The sequence below is a fragment of the Lissotriton helveticus genome, chromosome 5_1 (assembly GCF_964261635.1).
Source record: "Lissotriton helveticus chromosome 5_1, aLisHel1.1, whole genome shotgun sequence".
In the NCBI taxonomy this organism is placed as follows: Eukaryota; Metazoa; Chordata; class Amphibia; order Caudata; family Salamandridae; genus Lissotriton; species Lissotriton helveticus.
In genome coordinates this window covers 565,378,041-565,398,273 of record NC_136065.1, presented here as the reverse complement: position 1 = coordinate 565,398,273, position 20,233 = coordinate 565,378,041, and the positions used below count along the sequence as shown (strand labels likewise).

The window sequence follows — 20,233 nt, the reverse complement described above, 5'->3', positions numbered from 1 at the left end:
ATGAATGGATCTAGATTGATCGACAGCCATTGCCCAATATAGCTGAAAGCATTAGTATTTTAAAAGGAGCTAACATTTTCAGTGTGCTGGATCTTTCTTCGGCTTATCACCAAATTGTATTACATAAGGATTCCAGACATTTAACATCTTTTGTTACACCTTTAGGTGCTTACCAATTTCTAAGAATGCCATTCGGGTTAGCTTCGGCTGCTGCGTGTTTTCAAAGAGTGAGGAAAATGGTCCTTGGCAGTCTTCACAATGTGATGTTTTTTCAGGACGATATTTTAGTTCATGGTGTGAATGTTTGTGAGCATGACAAGGTGTTGAGATCAGTTTTGGACAAATTAGATGAAGGGGGGCTCACAGTTAAGAAAGAGAAATGTCGGATAGGTTTGGAGTCGGTCACATATCTAGGACATGTTATTTCTGGGAATGGAATACAACCAGAATTGGAATTGGATGAGAGCATTGTAAAGGCACCGACTCCTGTAGATAAGGATCAAGTCAAGTCATTTTTGGGAATGGCGGAATTTTATTCCAAGTTTGTCAAGGGTTTTGCCAGTATTGTTGAACCCATAAGGTCTCTTTTAAAAAAGGGTGTACGGTTCACTTGGTCTGATAATTGTGAGAAAGCCTTTGTATCAGTTAAGACAAAGATTGGTAAGATGCCAACTTTGGGTCATTTTGATTCCAAACTTAAGACCATTCTGACAACGGATGCCAGTCTTAAGGGACTTGGGCCTAGATGTAGGTAATTCCCATTTACAGACTCTTAAATACCGAATTTTACCGATTCGGTATTTAAGAGTCTGTAAATGGGAAGGGGGCAGATGTAGGCCATTTTAAAATCTGAATTACCAAATCTGTAAAATTCGGTATTTACCGATTCCGTAAATACAGAATCGCTATTTCCCATTGATTCCTATGGGCTTTGAAGCCCATAGGAATCAATGGGAAATACCGATTCTGTATTTACAGAATCGGTAAATACCGAATCCTGCAAGGGTGCAGGGGGTGTCACATTGACACCCTCTAGCACCCCAAGTACAGGCTTGTGTGCCATGAGGCACACATACATGCCCTAAGGGCATGTCTGTGTGTCACATTGCACAGGTGTGCATGCACAGATGTGCATGCACTCCTGAATTCGGTATTTTACCACACAATAGGATTGTGTGGTAAAATACCGACTCTTAAGGGCCTGTGGCACTGTAAAGTGTGCCACCTACATTTGTAATTACAGAATTGGTATATTTACCGATTCGGTAATTTTACCGAATCGGTAAATATACCGATTCTGTAATTTTAAGCCCCCTACATCTGAAAACCCTAATACCGGTCCGAAACGGCCGAAATTGGCCGTTTCCGACCGGTATTAGGGCTCCTACATCTGGCCCTTGGTGCTGTGCTTTCTCAGATTGTGAATGGGGAAGAAGTTGTTGTGGCATTCGCTTCTAGAGCTTTAAAGGAAGCGGAGTTGAATTACTCTTGTATTGAAAGAGAGGCGTTGGCAGTATTTTGGTCAGTACATTATTTCAAATTCTATTTGTGGGGCATTCCGTTTGTTGTCAAATCTGACCATCGTCCTCTTGTTCAAATTTTCTGATGCCATCAGAGTGACCATATGACACCGAGGTTGAAAAGGTGGAGCGGAGGGTTACAAGAATTTAATTTTCATGTACAATATATCCCAGGACAAAACAATAAGCCTGCAGATTGTTTATCACGTCTTCCAATTGAAAGGGATTGTGTTACAGTTGGAGTATGTATAAATTGGGTATTGGAGTCAGTCTACCATATCCAAGGAAAAATGGTTGCAGTGTGTCAAGGATGATCTCAATTTTCAATTGTTAGGGAATGTCATTAGAAACGGGTGGCCAAATTATGATGTACTTGAGTGTGAGTTGAAGCCTTATTGGACGGTGAGAGATGATTTAACTTTCCTCCAGGATAATTTGATGAGAGGAGACAGGGTGGTGCCTCCGGGTGATTTGAGGGAGAGAGTCGTTAACCTGGCTCATGAAGGGCATTTGGGAAGTAATCTCACCAAGGCTCGGGTCAGAGAAAGATACTGGTGGCCTGGAATGGATCGTATGGTGGAGGCAGTTGTGAAAGATTGTCATTTGTGTGCGGTCAATGACAAATCATGCACTACTAGTCAGTCTCCACTTTCTCCTGTTGAGGTTCCTGTTGCGGTGTGGACTAAGTTGGGGTCGGATATTGCAGGCCCTTTTGAGCTTATGCCTTCACATGATAGATTTGTTGTATTGTTGGTAGATTACACCTCTAAGTGGGTGGTTTCAAAATGTATGGGTGTTGTGAATTCTAGAACTGTGATTGAGTTTTTAAGGGATGTGTTTGTGTCAGAAGGGGTGCCTAAGTACTTGCTCACTGATAATGGGGTGCAATTCACCTCCAATGAGATTGATAGTTTCCTTAAAGATCTTGGAATTGTTCACCAAAAAACAGCTTTTTATTCTCCACAAGCGAATGGTCTCACTGAGAGAATGAATAGGGTTGTAAAGAGTTGTGCACAAAGGGCTTTGGAGTCTAAGGTTTCATTTAGCAGTTTGTTAAGAGAGACATGGTGGGCACATCGCACGGCTCCCAATGCTGTCATGCAGAGGTCTCCTTTTGAAGCTTTGAGGGGTAGGTTGGTGAGTTCTAAACTCAATCCAGCTTGGCTTCCGGAGAAGGCCTGTGATGATAGTGTGGAGAGTGAGGTGAAAAGAAGAGAAGTGTTGACAAAGTATCAACATATATATAAACAACGTTATGATGACAAGATGACTGTAAAATTTAGGAAATGGAATGTGGGTGACAGTGTTCTGGTGAAAAAAACGAAATTTGGTCACAAAGGTGTTTCCACTTTCAGTGGTCCTTTCACCATTATTGCTATAAAAAAAATGTTGTCATTTTAGATAATGGTTGCACTTGGAATATGTCTAAATTAGCAAAGTGCAATGATTTCAAGAATCACTTTAATAAGGGTTGTAGGTTTTCTGACAATTCCAGTGATGTTTCTCCTAGTAGTGAACAGAGTAACACTCGTGGTAGATCCTTACAGCTTCCTAGGAGATTCATGGATTATATTATGTATTAATGTAATATGTATTAATTTTATCATTATCCTTATTCTTTTACTTTCTTTTCTTAAGCTTCATTTTTCCTTTGTTTACTGTGTATAGGGGATGTGTTATGTCTTCTGTCACTTTAAGGAACACATTGTTGATTACATCATTAATGGAATGATTACATTCCAATTACTGTGAATCAATTGCTGCATCTTTTGCTGTTGATGGTTGTACATTAAAGCGAGCTTCTCAACATCTTCTTGTTTGAGTGCTTTTATCAGTTACCCTTTGCCAGTATCGTTCTACTTGTCCAAACATTTCTTAAGGAGGAAAACTCCTCCGGCCCCCATGAATGGCTTGACGTTTACGTCTACTTTGTACAAGGAGGGATGTTTTAAGTCCTAAATTCAAAACTGAAAAAGCCAATCCCCTTTTCATAGTATAGATGCCCATAACGGTGGTTAGTGAGCGTCATGTACACCCCTCCAAATAATAACACTTTTGGGGAAAAAATATTTTTTGAATTGTACTTCTTTCAGGCCACCTCATGTAAAATTGCATAAATGCTGTCAAACCACATCTTGGCCAATGTACTTGGTTTTCTTCCTTACTTGTCTCTCTCCTCCTGTGGATTTTCCAAATAGGAAAAGGGACTTCTGTTGAGCTGGCTATTTTCCACTTGTCCTTTGCTGATAAGTATTTTTCCTGCTTTCATATTCAGGTGTGCTCGATCAATACTCTAAAAACCAAAGGTAGCACATGAAATACTTCAACAAAAGACTAATGAAAGCAACATGTTTTATCAATGAAGACAACCCTTCTACAACAGCTCTAATTGTAGTACACATAAATAAACACTGTAGCCATATTTAACAACATTTGAATTACACATTAAAAACACAATTCAATTAAATTCAATACATTTATTACAAATTTGGATCTCCAATGAGGTCCACATAAAGAATATACACAATTATTGCATAATAAGCATATTAAAATACAAGCACAGTACATTTCCACAGTAGATAGGAAAAAATACAAAAGCAGACAATATGATAAATGTATAGTAAAGTCCCTTCAGTCAGTTAAAAAAGGAATAATTCATTGTAAAAAATAAGTTGTAACTATATCACAACAACAGTTTATGTACTAGTCAGTCCATCCTAGAGGTAACTAAATCCTTCAAAACCAGTTCCAAGATCTCCCTTAGATAGCAAAGAACAATTTCAGCAAGAAGAAGAAGGCAAGCAATGGTACAGAATAACCAAAGTGTAGGTAAGAATGTTCATCATTATAAAGAAATACAGAATTCCAAAAACGTTTACTGCAACAAGTAAATCAAGTTAAATATATATGCAATTTGGAAAAATACCGTACAATTGCAACTTTCATATTGGATGGTATATTAAATAAAGTGCATCATGTGGCAGCAAAAGGTTATAGACCAAAAGAAATTCTAAGGAGAATTAACACATGTACAACATTTACAGCACTGATGTTCTAGGTTTTGGCTCAATATACAGTGTTTCTTCTGACTGCAGCATGAATATATATATATAGATGGCTGTTTGTTTCTTAAGCCACTCTTCGCTGATCAAGGCTTGATGTTATTGCCTGCTGAAGGCCGCCATTTTAAAATTCAAATTGGAAAGAGTGGGGAACTTTAAAATTACGCATGCAAATCTGTATAAATAAGGCGTAAAGGTACTGATATTTGCAGCACATTGCATGCATAGAATAAAAGTACATAACTAAAGTTATGATGACCCTTTAAGGTTATGATTACATTTGCTAATGTAAAACAACCAACACATTCTACCCTGTTCATCTGAAAAAGTTCAGGACACAGCCTCATCAGAAGGTTATCAGAAGGTTAGCCCCTTCTCCATCTTGTATATTATCTTCGTAAGCAGAGAGCAGCATAGAACGGATCAAGAGAATTACTTTTATGCACTCCCATGTCTGTGCCTTTGATTAAAACAGGAAAGGGACACACGCAGCTAATACACAAAGAAGTTCAGCTATATTAAAACGAGGGATAGTTTGCAAAGTTTGTAAACTCTGCCCTCAATGAGGGTAGAAAAGTTTTGCAACCCTGTGTAAAACTTAACCTGGGGCAATCATTCTTGCAATATAGGTTTTTAAGGGATTCATATTTCTGCAAAATGAATTTGGTGTGAGAATTCTCTGGGTACATTTGAATTCTAACAGAGGTGTTATTGACACTTTAGTTGGACGTGTCCTCACATTTAAACTAGAATACGATCTATAGGAAAGTAGGACCTCGAGCTGATGCAGACAGAAACTGAAGAAAGATACCATATCCTCGGATCAGATTGCTCACCGGCGCCATCATTTGAAATTGCATAAAATCCGCAGATGATTCAAAGATTCGAGGAGAGACCTTCAAAAATGTAGACTCCTTGACTTGGTTCCACAAGTGATCATGATCACCTGATATGTTTGTAAAACTTGATTGTTTGATTTTAAAAGTTCTGCAGACAGATTTTATTCAGACGTTGTTAAGGTCTCTGTAAAGTAGCTGATAGTTTCTTTCATTAAAAATGATTTTTCAGTTCTGCACACATGGGGACCAGCGGCCTGTTTCTGCCTACATCAGACTACAGAAACCTGCTGCATTAGGCCAGAGCATATCTACCCGACCACAGACTGGATACAAGTTTACAAGGATGCTATATTGGTTTTACACACTAACTTATAATTAAAATTCGAAGCAAAATCACATTTTCTAAGAAATCATTCTGATATGAAGAATTCGGATGTTATGATGTTTTGGGTGAACAGGCACGCTCCCTAAATACATATTTTTTGTATTACCATGGAATTGGCTTAACGCTTTGACATGGCACTAGGATGGCTTTGGAAGATTATAAAATTACAGTAGTCACAACATCTTCACATTGTGCTATTTGGCCAACTGGGTTCTTAAGCTATTGTCTTTAAATTACTTTATGTGGGCTGGCGTAAGCCATTGAGAAACATTTTGAATATTTATAGATTTGTGGTTTGATTGTTAAACTTTGAAATCAGAATTGAAATATGATCAAAAATTAACAGTGCTTGATTTGTAAACTTAAATTAAGTTAGTGAGTGAATAAAGTCTTAATTGGCTTAATTCCACGCTGGCTTGAAAAGTTAAACATCAAGGAAAAACAAACAGTTTCACTAACTTACTAATCACTATATGTAGAGGGTTCCTGAAGCAGCTTCCCCTCAGAGCCGGTGAATGTTAGAAGTCTGTGGAATGAGTGTGATGTCTAGTGAGAGGGTTTACTATGAAAGAGAGACATCTGCCAAATGGATATGGACAAAATGTAGTCTCTGGAATTTCCTTGCCAAGCATTTAGCCTCACACATTTGCTTATCTCATTGTGTACTAAATGGTAGAGTGGAAAACATAAGAGACAACTAGATATTTGTTTTGGGTACCAAAAATGACACCCTTCTCTCTTTTCTTTGTGAAATCAATCTGGACTCAAAAACCTTGAGTGCTGCCTGGGATGAGGGAGGACGATACCTTCTTCATTGGCACAGGAAATACAAGGAGCGCAATCTTCGACTCTGCTTGAATATCTGCCAGCCTGAGGAATTAGTGCCACAACTAAGGTTCCCAGTCAGCCGTGAGATCTTGGGGGTGTGGAGGGTGTCCTCTGAGATGAACTGCTGAAAGGTCTTTATTGTGTCATCATGAGGACACTAGGACCCTACAAGACATAACTCCCCAGGACCCTCACTAAGATGCAGCACGCCAGCAGAGCGGTAACCCGCCGATGAGGTCCCGACCTTAAGTAAGAAGCGCTTCACTACATGAGGCGGGAGGAATGATCCCACGGCGCATATCGGCCTAGTGATCGCAAGTACATCGCTAAAAAACCTTTGGAGCTTTGTCAAGGCCCACTCACAGATGGTATGGATGGCGACCGTCCCTTGATGCTCTCCTCACCTTCCTGATGAAGACCCCAACATGAGGCTTGAATCAACCCTTTAGCGTATTCGGGGGTCGAAACGTAGAACTATGCCTATTCTCGACACACCATAGGATCCAAATACGAGATTGACTCTTTTCTATGTGTGATGCAATTTGGGAACCTTTGCTCATTAATTTGACTGTGAAGGCTTTTTCGATTTCAACATGATGTTATGAATATGTCACAGCACCTTTACCCTGTCCTTCACATCTTTCACATACCCCTTCCCTTCCTCACTGAGAGCACTTGATTAAGATGTCGAATGTAATGATTTCACAATTACATGGAAGTAATTTTGTTTCACATGATGAACTATTTGCTGCAAATTTGATCAAACAATGACGTTGCGTGAATAAATGCCAATGAAAGTGAATTGAATAATTTATAATTTTGCGAAAAAACTTTCCCTTCAATCAATTCAGAGTTGATGGTGATTGTGTGTTGAAACAAATATCCTAGTACTGTATGATATTATTAATTTGCAACTCGGACCGATTCTATTCTGTACTGTCCCCAGGACACTAGACATCACTTCCCGCCCCATCAACTGGACAGGAAGTTTGGGGAAGGATCAGGGCAATTGGCATTCAATGTAGGGCATTGCAGAGACAGCGTGGGTTGAGTTAACCTCCCATACTAGCAGAGGAAATGTAATTGTGAGATCGACTATGGTAAAGCTTGACTTAGTACTATACTTTTGTCCTTGTGATCTGCTACCCAGTACTCAGGACATTAAAGTCATGAATATTAAAGATGGACAACCTGCTGGAAGGAATTCCAGCTGTATGCTTTACTGGAGGACTGGAAGACATTTTCATCCATTTAATAGGGAAGTAATCTTGCCTCAGAAAATTTAAATTGTAGTTAATCTATGGGTGGTCTACAATTTGCCCTTCCATAAGGAAATATTTGTAAGCAGGGAAGGTTGATCCCACCAATCATGAAGGGCTTTACAGGGAATTGCAGTCAGACACAGGATATTAGTGGAAGCCATCGATCCCGTCTTCAGTCTAGGCATCGGTGGTCTTGGTGCAGCTTTAACTTTACACCATGCGCCAGCACTTACACATAGTGCCCCAACCTTTTGCAAGGAGCTTTGGGCACCTGTAAAGGAACTCAATCCCCCCTAAAGGAGGAAGGGCACCAAAAAGTAATTCAAAGTGGCGAGTGCGCTGCCAGTTAGAGATGTCTGGTGCACACCCAAAGTCTTTGAAGGAGGCCCCTGCTAGGTGTGGCCGAACACATAATGTAACACATGGCATTAGATTGTGCTGGCCTGTATTTGGATTACTTATATTAACCTACTTATTTTCAATGTGTGCCCTTATTTACATTGTAAAAGACACACAATTGATGGACGGTATGCAGAACAAAGCAAAACATTCACCCCCAGTCAAGAGATCAGGGTTAAATCCATCATTCTTTTGCTCACCATGCCTCTCCAACTAAGACCTGGCCATATGCAAATCAGTCCTGACCCTGTGCCTCATGGGAACAGTCCAGCCCGAACTGACAAGCCAGGTCCTCCCTGAATCAGAAACAAGCATCCTAGGACCGGGTTTGGGTTTCACCCCTCATCACTCAGGATAGCACATTCACCCCAGTCAAGAGATCTGGGTTAAAGCCATCATTCTTTTGCTTTGCTCACCAAGCCACCCCAGTTTAGACCTGGCCATATGCAAATCAGTCTTGACCCTGTGCCTCATGGGAACAGTCCAGCCCGAACTGCCAAGCAAGGTCCTCCCTGGACCAGAAACAAGCTTCCTAGGACCGACTTCGGGGTCACTTTCTGACAGGTAGGAATATGTTGCATATTTTACATATCACCATGTAATCTCTGTCCATATGTTTATACACATGTTATCATGCCATGGTTTTGCATACCAGCTCCTTCATTGAAGGTTAAGCATCTTCTTTACACACTTGAAAAAACAAAATGGTGAAAAATATAAAGAAAAATGTAATTGGATTGCTCTTACCTTCACAATTCCATCAGCAATAGCATCGATCGAGGGTTTGATGTATCCCTTACTTGTGATTATGAACAAAGTGTACTGAAAGTAGCCAGCCGGACCCGAATGAGTGTGGGTGCCACTCAGCATAACGTTGTCCTGCCTGTAGAGCGTGCCATATTTAACTTCCAATTTCTTCATTACCTTGAAAAAATAAATTTTACTTTATCTCTTTTTGTACTTTATATACAGCGAGAACTTGGCACAAGGCATTACAGCTTTTTACAAAAGCACCAGATTGTGTTACAAAAGATCAGATTCTTGTTTTTTTAGGCATGAGAAGATTAAGTGATCCATCCAATTCATTTAAATTTATTTTAATTAGTGCCTTTTTAATATTGTTCCATCCTTTTTCTAAAACAAAATAACAATTTCAGACTGAAATTTATCATGCTCCTTTTATGATCCATTTTTATGTGATTGAATAAAGTTAAATTGAATTTAATTGAATTGCTGTGTTCTACCCAGAATCACAGTACGTTGAGCAAACATCGGGAGTTGAACCTGGCTCAGGAGCTCAGGCGCATCAGACCATATCTCTACCCCACTTTTAAGTGATTTCCCTATGTTCAGCTTTTTAAATGTCTTAAATTTCAATACAGGCCTTTGCCACTCTTTTATTGGCCACATTGTAAGCAAATGCCTACTCAAACTATCATATACAGCAAGTATATAAATGCTCTACATCATGTGCTGTGTTATTCTTATAAGAAATGTTTTGATGTGAATAAAAATTATACAATAAAAATGCAAAAAAGGATTATCTTTTAAAAATAACGCCTATCAAATATATTTCAGCATTTTGATACTTTTCTTGATGAGATTTCTCATTACTTTACTCAGTGTGTTCCTTCATTGCCGAACTTTTAGATCTGCTTGTTTCTTTTCAGTTTGGACTTGCTTTGTTTTCTGTCTATTGTGTGTATTATTGTGGTCCTTCTACGTGGTGGCAGACCTTAAAATTACTAGGTTTAGTTTGTGCATGAATAGAACTAACATGTGCATGCATGGTGCAATGTTCATGGGGGGGGGGGGGGCTCCATCCTTTCCAATAAAGATCAATGTGCCCCACAAGCGCACTCCTCCTTATTTTTCTGAGTTTCCAGTAATTAATTAATTTTTCATAGGACATGATGTATGTGAGATTTTAAAATCAAGTCATGATTGGTAAGATTGTAAAATTGATAATACTATTATATATTGATCCAATGTGGCATTTAAAATGCCTTTCAATGTTTCATGGAAAATTTGGAAGAGTCTATGAAGGTGATTGTGTCTGAAATGGTACAATACAGGACAGTCGATGCACTAATTACTAACTACGGGATTAATTCTAGTTTGGGTACAACCTCCCATTTGCACCAGAAGAGGGGATTCCAAGTTGGACGTTATTGCACCATATGCGGGTTGTCCTCTGTTCCTAACATATCTGTGGTCATTTCTGGTGTTTTAGAACTATTCACGGCAGGATTGTGGCAACAATCGATAAAGCACTGGCCCTGGTTTGTTGTTGCTAATCATAGGTATTTTTTGAGCTATGGAAAGAAGAAAGAGAAGGCACATCAGTGGGTTACGCCCTTTCTGCAAAGATCTGAGTGCAACCAACAAGTCTCATGGAAATTCTGACAGGTCACATCAGATTTTCATAAATAGGGATCAATAAAACGGGTCCCATTCAGTTCAGTAAGCAGCAACAGGTGCTACATAGCCTATGAAGGTCAATATATGGTATAAAGGCACTTCAATGACATATCAACTCTAAAAAGACTCCTATAAATTAAGGGTGACCGGTGTTTTTTCTACACTGTGCTTTTTGCCTTCAGGCTACTTTTGACATTTGTTAGAATCTCAGCTTGGAAACGAGGGTGAACAAACCCCAGAGCCCTTAGGACCCTTTCAAGCTCCTCTCATTTCCCTTCAAGAGCAATGAATGAACAAGCTCAGGGCCCTACTCGCATGCATGCGGAGAAATATTAACTATTTCAAATGTGTTCTATTATTTATTACCCCGATTGATATTTCCATAAACTTCTGCTGTGAGAAAAACCTGCCTGGGGCCTGAAAGCAGGTTTGAAAGGATTTTGCAGCTGAGTGTGGCTGCATTAAATAAAGTGTGAAGTCGGGAGTTAAAGGGTCACATGGTGAGACTGCCGACCTATTTCCCACCTCCTTGTTCAGTGTTTGCACCAAAACGGGGGGGGGAGTCGGTTCACTGGCAAACAACCCCTACCCCTTATGAGCCTCACTGCTGGAGAGGTTCAGGAGTGTCATAAACTGATAAGATAGATCAATTGATTCTGATATTCTGCAAAATATTATTATTAACTTTAAAAATTATTTGTTTTTCTATAGCGATTGACAAAACAGGGGCTCATTCGCGGCACGTGCATGTTAGTGATAATTCTTGCCATTTCAGGATCATCCATAGCAGGATGGCACATTTACCGGGCAAAAATGCAAGTCCAAGCATATTAGTGGTAATTCTGAGCACTGGTGGGCCACCCTTGGCACATTGATGATAACCACTTTATGGCCATTCATTGAAAGATGGTGAACACTGGGGGACAAACAACCGGCCCTACTGTATTGATAGAAATTTCTGGCCTGTTTTTCGGGTCATCCATAGCATAATGGTTCTCGGTGTTGTCTCTGGTATACTTCAGGCCCTATCATAATAAGCTTAAGTCTTGGGGGCATAAATGTGGCATCCATGGCTTGAGGCAGTTATAGATGTGAATGCAAGGTAGTGTTTTTCAATGCGTGGCAAAAGTACACGTAAGTAGCTGATGGAAGCGATAAAGTAATGACAGAGCAAAAATATTTTTCAGGAAACTAATAAGCTATTGTTTTGGTGGCAATTGAGTTTATTATTCCCCAAGCATAAAATGTTTGGTTTCCAAAGGATGAGGATGAAGAGAGTGGTGAAATTCATGGGTTGTGACTTCCAGGCTGCCTTTAGTTTATAGGACAGGAAGGACCATAGATTAACGCCAAAAGAATTTAGAGAAGTGCTGCACATATAGAAAGTGGGAGGCATCGAAGTGGGGCTTGTGGATGTGTGTTGAAATGGGAATACAAAGAGCATAACAGTGGAAGTCTAGGGCGTGGGAAATTGGCTGAGGATTTACACTGGTTTTGGGGTGCTGGGCTTTTTATCGGCTGTCATGGAGGCCTCACCAATGAAATTGCTTATGGGACTTTGTTTTCAGCTAAAGTCTGTTTGATAGATGCAAGCCAATCATGATCTATCGCATAGACTTCTTCCAAGTAACTAATGCCCTGCGAACCCGAAACAGGTCCCATTCTGCCTTGTTATGTCCATCCTTTCTTAAGAGCGCATGTAGGCACTGTGTTATGCAGAGGACACAACAACAAAAACATGTGAATGATATAATACAATATTTTAAATACCAGCATAATCCACTTCAGAATTACCATAGAACACTACCACAGAAAATAAATACAACACACTCAACTAGTCGCTTCACAACTACTATGAGAGTATCTTTAGAAAAGAAAAATGTATTTTTTCATTCACTTACCTCCAACCTTAACCTTTGAGAGACCATTCCTATGTCGGCGCTTACAAAGACAACTCTTTTGGAATCATCGGGCTCTGCCACAATAAAAGCCCGGCTGAACAAGCGCGTGTGCAGGCCACCACCAACCTGGTCTGGGTTAGCGTAGCCCATCTATAGCCAAAATAAAAGAATGCCATGTTATGCCTTTTTAACATGTAAGATTATATATGAAATGCAAATTTTATGGACACAATCCATGACATATGTATACATGGTATTGTAAATGACAATTTCAAATATTATATTGTATTGTACCATTTATATATCACTTCATACCCCATTACAGGGCAATGAATGTCATTAGCGAATGGTGGCTAGGACACTGCACAGCGGGGGAATCAGTAAATGTCAAAGTATTTATTTGATCCTTGTGGAAAGCTTTTTGGTGCCAGGCATGATTGACCAAAGAGGCATGTGGAAAATAATTTTAATTCGAAAAATAATGCTTAATATAGATTTGGGTTTACAAAACAATGGGTATGACCCTGAGACGTCACTAGGACCTGGGTAAAGGACAGTACAAGAAGGGGGTGGTCCCAGTGGAAGCAAACTATAACATGGATTTCAACCTCACCTGTTACATTAATTACAAACAATACTTTGCATTTTAAACACATGTAATCATCTTGAACATATGTTTACATGTTCAAAACACAGCACATGTGTCAATAAGATGTTCAGAGGTGCCCCAAAAGGGGAGAGGGCGAGATTCATGCAACAATAAGCGAAACTGATTGTAAGTGAGAAAGAGAGGGCAGTGACCAATATATACATCAAAACATGAATGGCCTCTCCTGCCTTAACCAAGGCCAAAACTATTTACAAAACCATAATGTTAGAATTGACTTAGTGAAGCTATCACTGTCGTCCTCACTTGGCGTACACAGTGGAGCTGTCAACATTTCGACCCAATGGTAGCGTAGGAAAATCTAATCTTTACAGGAGGGTCTTCATCAGGATTGTGAGGGGACCTAAGGGAATTAAAAGGGACATTTAGTGTATTCAGGCGATGGATACAAAATGGTTGAAACATAATATACTACAAGGTAATGGGTATGAAAATTACTCTGTGTCCACCAATTTTTTGCAGTGAAAAACTGACATTGCAAGGCCCGTGGGCTCCAGAGTCAGAGAGGGATTCTTATGGAAGGCTGAATAAACGAATATCAAAACATCAGCATTTATGAAAGAAGTATAGGGTGTATAAGGTAGACACTGATGGGCTTATTTCATTCTTTATGTGGTTAGGGCTTGGCTAAATCAAGATGCTCCATGTATCCCCCACAGCGCAGCGCTTGGAATCACTAGTTAGCGTAGCCATGCACTTTATAAATTTGTTTATTATTATTATTATTATTATTATTATTATGATAAAAGTAAAACTTGGAAAATAATTAGCCTCTCCACCAACATGGATGTTGACTGAAGTCTGTTGTTAAATTGGTGTCTAGGAGCGGGAAGAAACACTCCTCGAGGTGAAAACACTTCAGTTCGCTGGCTTGCAAATGGAACACTGAGCATGTTTAGATTAAATACCAGCTGTCAGGGCCGGGAAGGTGCAGCCACTAAGTGCTGTTCTCGCCTAACTAGACATGATAATGGACCCAGTGGGGGAGCCAAGCGCTCACCGGATCAGAGAAGCCGCCTTTGGGGTGTGGTTCGGCCCTAAGGAGTACTTGGGGTGTATGTCAATGAGACTGCATAAAACATTTCAAAGAGTGAATATCTCTTAATCCTGTGTCAAGAGAATACATTCATACAAGACCTCATAGTGGGTTCATTGTGGCTCTAGACCTCGACCGCATGACGACATTACAAAATCACATTGCGCAAAAATGAATGTTGTCTCTTTCTGGTGATAAGACAATACATTTGCATAAGACTTTCATGAGTAATAAAGCCTAAATCGAGTTGTACAGAGTGTCAATAAGGCTGCATGTAACATTTCAAATCGCGTGAGAGTGAATATCTAGCTGTAAGTGGGTGTGCGCCAGGCAATGAAGTCCAAGACACTCTAGTTGTATGAAATCTCTTTATTTCAAATTAGTATTTCCCATATGTTAGTAGAACATTCAGCTCAACCAAAGCGTTTTGTTCTCTCAAGGAGAACTTCATCAGGGCTTACCTAAAGCGAGGACGAGGTCACCACAATCATGAAGAACAGTCCAAAGTAAATGCTCCAGTGTATTGCGCTGGACGTAAAAGGGAATTCCCAGGGCTAAGTCATGCCCGGAAGCGAAGATCCGTGTTGAATGTTGAAACGAATCGAGGGATTCGGTTGAACATTCGACACAGATCTTTGCTTCCGGGCATGACTTAGCCCTGGGAATTCCCTTTTTCCAATATGGATTCAGAAGGGGTATAGGGACAGTAGAGCAGTGCGTCAACCTTGAATTATTGATACAGAATTATACCCTTGCCAAAGAAGGTCAACTACATCTTTGTTTTGTAGATCTCACAAGCGCATTTGATCTAGTTAACCACGTAAAATGATGGCAAACGTTGCAAGGGATGGGCACCCCACATGATATTATTACTTATCACAAATTTATGCTCTACTAACTTCAAGAGTCCGATACAACCCCAATGGTGAATGCACTTTTCATTTTAGACTTACCCGCGGCATTGCACCTTGCACCTCTTTTATTATCTCTTTATATTAACAATGTTGACATATCCCGCAGAGCCTAAATGCTCATGCCCCTAGAGTCAGTATGCGTGTAACGCCAGTACTTTTATATGCAGACGATGCAGTCCTGTTATCAAGAACTGGAAATGGGCTCCAATTTTTTATCGAAAACTTCACACAATTTATGACTGGAAAAGACATAATACTGAATCTTAGTAAAACCTTTGCAATGACTTGTGAAAAAAGTAAAAAAAAAGAGCAGGGGCCATCATGTGGATGGTGTACATATTGAAAGAATAACCTAGTTTTCATACTTAGGAATATTTTTTAATGGGAATGGAACTTATTGTGCAGACATTGAATTATGTAAGCTAAAATGTATACTATCGAGTGAGAGTATTTTCAGATTTTCAAAAAAAATTGGAATGAGCCAGTATGGGAAATCCTGACACTATATAGGAGTAAGTGCCTCACAGGTATATGTTATGGAGCTGCGCTATGGGGGAGGGTAAATACTACCTTACTGCAAATACATGAAAACAAGTTCCTAAGAAGGCTCCTGGCAGTCCCTAACTCAACCCCCTCATACATAGTTCACAAAGAGCTGTCCGTATCTTATATCAGTGATTACATCAGTACAGCAGCCCTTATGTTCTGGCTCGGGATCTGGACTAAGGAGGAGACCAAATTTACTAAGGAAATAGTAATGGATTGTCTAGCCCTTGATTAAAGCAAAAACAATTTCTAGGCTACAGTATATTTATAAACTTTTAACAGAGTGTAAGGTGGATGTTGAGTTCTATGATCCGAAGCTTGTTTGGGATTATAGCAAAAGGGATCTAAAAACAAGGTTAGCAAATTCAAGGGAATGTGCAAGAGATGTAGGAATAAGCTCAAAATCGACTGTTAGAATATTTTGTGACGGTCTGCTTTTGTCGGGCACCCAACCATACCTCATCCTGCACTGTACTGATTTAACTAGTTTACATAATTACTGTGACTAATAATGGAGACATTTTTAGAATGCTTTAATGGTTGTATATTATATACTGAATAAAGCTTGATTGAATTGAATTGAATTGAATTGAATATCTCTTAGTACCTGTGACAAGAAATTACATTTCTATAGAAAACTCATGAATGAATTTAGTAGCGTTCCGGTGAAAAGACAATACATTTGCATAAGAGCTTCCTGATGGGTTCAATATGGCTATCGATTTCGTCCTTATGGGTCGATAATATAGCCCAAGCCAGATTTTGTGTGTAGCATTTCGCATAAACCATTCCACAATAATAAATATTTATGTGCACTGGTGACATGGGAATACATTACATATAAACATTGTGATGAATTCATTGTAGCTGCAGGCACTGTGCATGTCGTCTGTATGCTTCATGGGTAAATATTAGAGCTCTTGAACAAGTTACATAGACACTTGGCTTACTGTCAGATGAACCGAGGATTTAATCAATGTACAAAGATTTTAATGTTAGAACCCAGGTAGGGTGGTATCTTGAAATATGACATGATCATAGTACGGTTAACTCACTCATTTATTCATTAGTGAGGCATGATAGTTGGGCACTGCTAGTATCCAGCTCATTTAACCCACTATGGATGGTGTCTAGGGAGTGCATCCATCTGCAGTCACGTGTGTTTAAACTTTCATTTTGTGGCCAACAATTGCTTGCGCCACTGGATGGTGCTGGGAGTTGAAACAGCCATAGAACAGGTTGTGAAACTCCTCAAGGAGATTGCTGAACTAAAACATGAGATCGCTGGGGACTCAGCGCTTACCAATGCCAAGGAGGCCCTTGAACGTCTTGAAAAACCAATAAAGGACTTTGGCATCAATACCCAGGCAAAGAAGTTAGATAAATTAGCAAAAGATATCTGCTACTACGATAAGAAGGTAACCTATCCGCACCTACAGGAGGACTATTACAAGTAGGGCAACCAGGGCCGGTTCTCCAATAGGGGCAGAGGAGGTTACAGAAGCCGTAGAAAGTTCACAACTTTCTCAGAATCATCAGGATCTAACAGCACCGGGAGTGATACGGAACAACCCGGCACAAGCACAGACTACCACTACCAGGATAGTTAGTACCAACCACAAGGGCTGTCTTTTTTAGGAGAGGCCCAATCGAGACCCCCCAGGTGCAGGGGCTACAACCAGAACTAAGGCCAACAACGAGGCCAAGAACAGAAGAGCAATAACTGGGACGGAGGCCGGACAAGAGGACAGAAAAAAGTCTGATTTCCACAGGAGAATCACGGAGAAATCCAGACCAGACGACGAGTGTACAGATGGTCAACAGACAGGGCAGTCCGATCATCAATTTATCCTCTTATGAGCTCACGGAAGATGAAGTAAAGGTCCTCAACAAAGGAACGCTACAAAATTCATTTTTTGTGTAATGTGTATTCGCAATATCTCATGCCTGCGAAGTCTAGTGCAACAATAAACCCACCATGAGGTTCTTTATAAATGTATTTTCTTGTCATAGAAATTAAGAGATATTCACTCTTACGCAATTTGAAATGTTACATGCAGCCTTATTGACACTCTGTACAAAGCGATTTAGGCTACGGCCTTTATTACTCATGAAAGTTTTATGCAAATGTATTGTCTTATCACCGGAACGCGACAACATTCATTTTTTGCACACTGTGATTTTGTAATGTCGTCATGCGGTCAAAGTCTAGAGCCACAATGAACCCACTATGAGGTCCTGTATATATTCTCTTGACACAGGATTAAGAGGTATTCACTCTTATTGCACGCGTCCTAAACTTTAGGGACAGGGACGCTATCCTGCAATACACTCAGTCAGCTCCCCCCTGCGCTACAAGAATGCCACCCTTTCCTTCTTTCCTGATTTTACACAACTGATACAAAGGCAGCGTAGGACGTTTCTAGCCATCAAGAAAAAACTCAGAGACAAAGGCCTTAAGTACGCCATGATGTTTCCAGCTCGTCTCCGTGTCGTGGTTGAGGGAAGGGCATGGTTTTTCGACAATCCAGAGGTGGCTCCGGATTGGCTGGACAGTCGACCCGCCAGTAGGCCCGAGGGAGGAAATCGGGGCAAAGATCAAGCGTCACAGGAACAAGAGTGAGAACTCACAAATGCACTTGCGGCCTGCACAAACACAATCAGGTACAGAGGTCCTTGGGCTCCGCCGTTGGACATAAGCTCTCATTGATCTATAGCAATACAGAAAAGCACGCCATGACCTGACGGGGACACTTTACCTGTGAAGTCCGGGTTGGGGGAGATGGGGGGACGGATTGTTGACCTTCCTCCTCTTTACTACCTTTAGTTATTTTCTAGTATTAGTGTATTGGGTGACAGGCACTCTGCCAGTTTGTGATGGGCAGTTCTTAGAGGGCAGGAAAGCGGGGAGGGGGGTTGTTGGCAAAGGGATTTGTGGGGGGGCGTTTTACCGTTATTTGCATCTATCGACACATGACAATGGGCATCGCGAAGGCACAAAAGACTATCTATGGTTCTAAGGCATACACATTGGGGGAAAAAGCTTTGAAATATTGAGCTGGAGTGTCAACGGGCTGGGAGATAAGATTAAGCGGGGTTTAGTTCTGCAGTATATCAGGAAGCAGGGACCAGGTGTTGTGTTCCTTCAAGAGACCCACCTTATGGGTCACTCCTGTAAGGCAATGAACCTGTACGGTTATAAGTTAGTGGCACGTGCAGGATTCACGACGGGCTCCAGAGGGGTGGGTGTCATGGTCAAGAACGCATTCCCTTTTAGCATAGAATCCACTTGGACAAACAAAAGGGGTCGCTACATTGGCATATCTGGCTCTTGGGAGGGGCGGGTCCTTACACTGTTTTCTGTCTATAACCCACCTGGTCTCCAATCGATTACATTCCAGGATCTCTGTACTACTATTCTTTCACTACCGGAGGATCTTTTAGTGATAGGGGGTGAATTTAAGTCAGTGTGTTCCAGGACGCTCGACTGACATCCCCTTCGTGAATTAGGGCCTTCCTCCCGTGGACTGCCTGACCTCCTGGAGGCCATGGGACTTATTGATACATGGCGCACTTTCAACTCCGAAACACAGCAGTACACATTCCACTCTGGAGCTCACCACAGTTTCTCCACCTCGATTACATCCTGGTACCTAACTCTCAATTGTCACACATCCGGGAGGTCCGCCATTTAGCTAGAGGGATTTCTGATCACTCTCCGATTTGGGCTCACTTTCTCCTAGATCTCACGTGAGTGGGCTGAATCGCCCACATAAACCCTTGGCACCTCACTCATCCTAAAATAAGCAAAGACCTTTTGACCGCCACAGATAGCTATTTCGCAGACAATGTGGGCACTGTAGCCTCTAGTCAAACGCTCTGGGAGGCCTACAAGACGGTGATCAGTGGGGAAGCTCTGTCTATAATATCAGGCCATAAACGAGAACAGCAAAAAGCTGTATCTCTCCGGCTGGAGGGAGAACTGGTAGAACAAGACTCTCCGGAGTCACTCCATCTCCTGGGGCTTAAACAATCTGAATATAAAGCTCTTGTCACAGAAGCAGCTCGCACCCTTGGGCAGGGAAAACTTGGACGACTTTATGACTTGGGAGACAAGGTGGGAAAATTGATAGCCTGGTTGGATAAGCGAGAATGGGCAAATAGATTGGTCACTGTCCTCCGGGACACCTCTGGGGCGGACATAATGGAACCCCTGGACATAGCTTCTCAATTCGCCACACACTTCGGAGCAGTTTACCGGGCTGACTCCGCTGACCTATTACGAGACATAACCCTGCTCACCCTCACCTCGACAGATAAACAGCAACTAGATAGCTCTCTTACCACAGACGAAATTGCCCTGGCCATTAGATCGCTTCAATCTGGAAAAGCATCGGGCCTAACTGGATACCTATTGAGCTGTATAAACTTTACCCGGATAAAATATCAACCC

The 20,233-nt window shown here is 40.9% G+C and overlaps 1 protein-coding gene across 6 annotated transcripts in view; it reads right to left on the bottom strand.

The window, feature by feature from the left end:
* The window catches only part of ASAH2 (N-acylsphingosine amidohydrolase 2), a 434,557-nt gene that overhangs the window by 310,185 nt on the left and 104,139 nt on the right, over nucleotides 1-20,233 (bottom strand). For all 6 annotated transcript variants that reach the window (XM_078642909.1, XM_078642906.1, XM_078642910.1 and 3 more), the window contains 3 exons: nucleotides 12,618-12,767; nucleotides 9,043-9,219; nucleotides 3,686-3,813 (listed from right to left, as the gene is read on the bottom strand). In XM_078642909.1, the coding sequence (XP_078499035.1) occupies nucleotides 3,686-3,813; nucleotides 9,043-9,219; nucleotides 12,618-12,767 (455 nt within the window). The remainder of the gene's footprint in view (nucleotides 1-3,685; nucleotides 3,814-9,042; nucleotides 9,220-12,617; nucleotides 12,768-20,233) is intronic.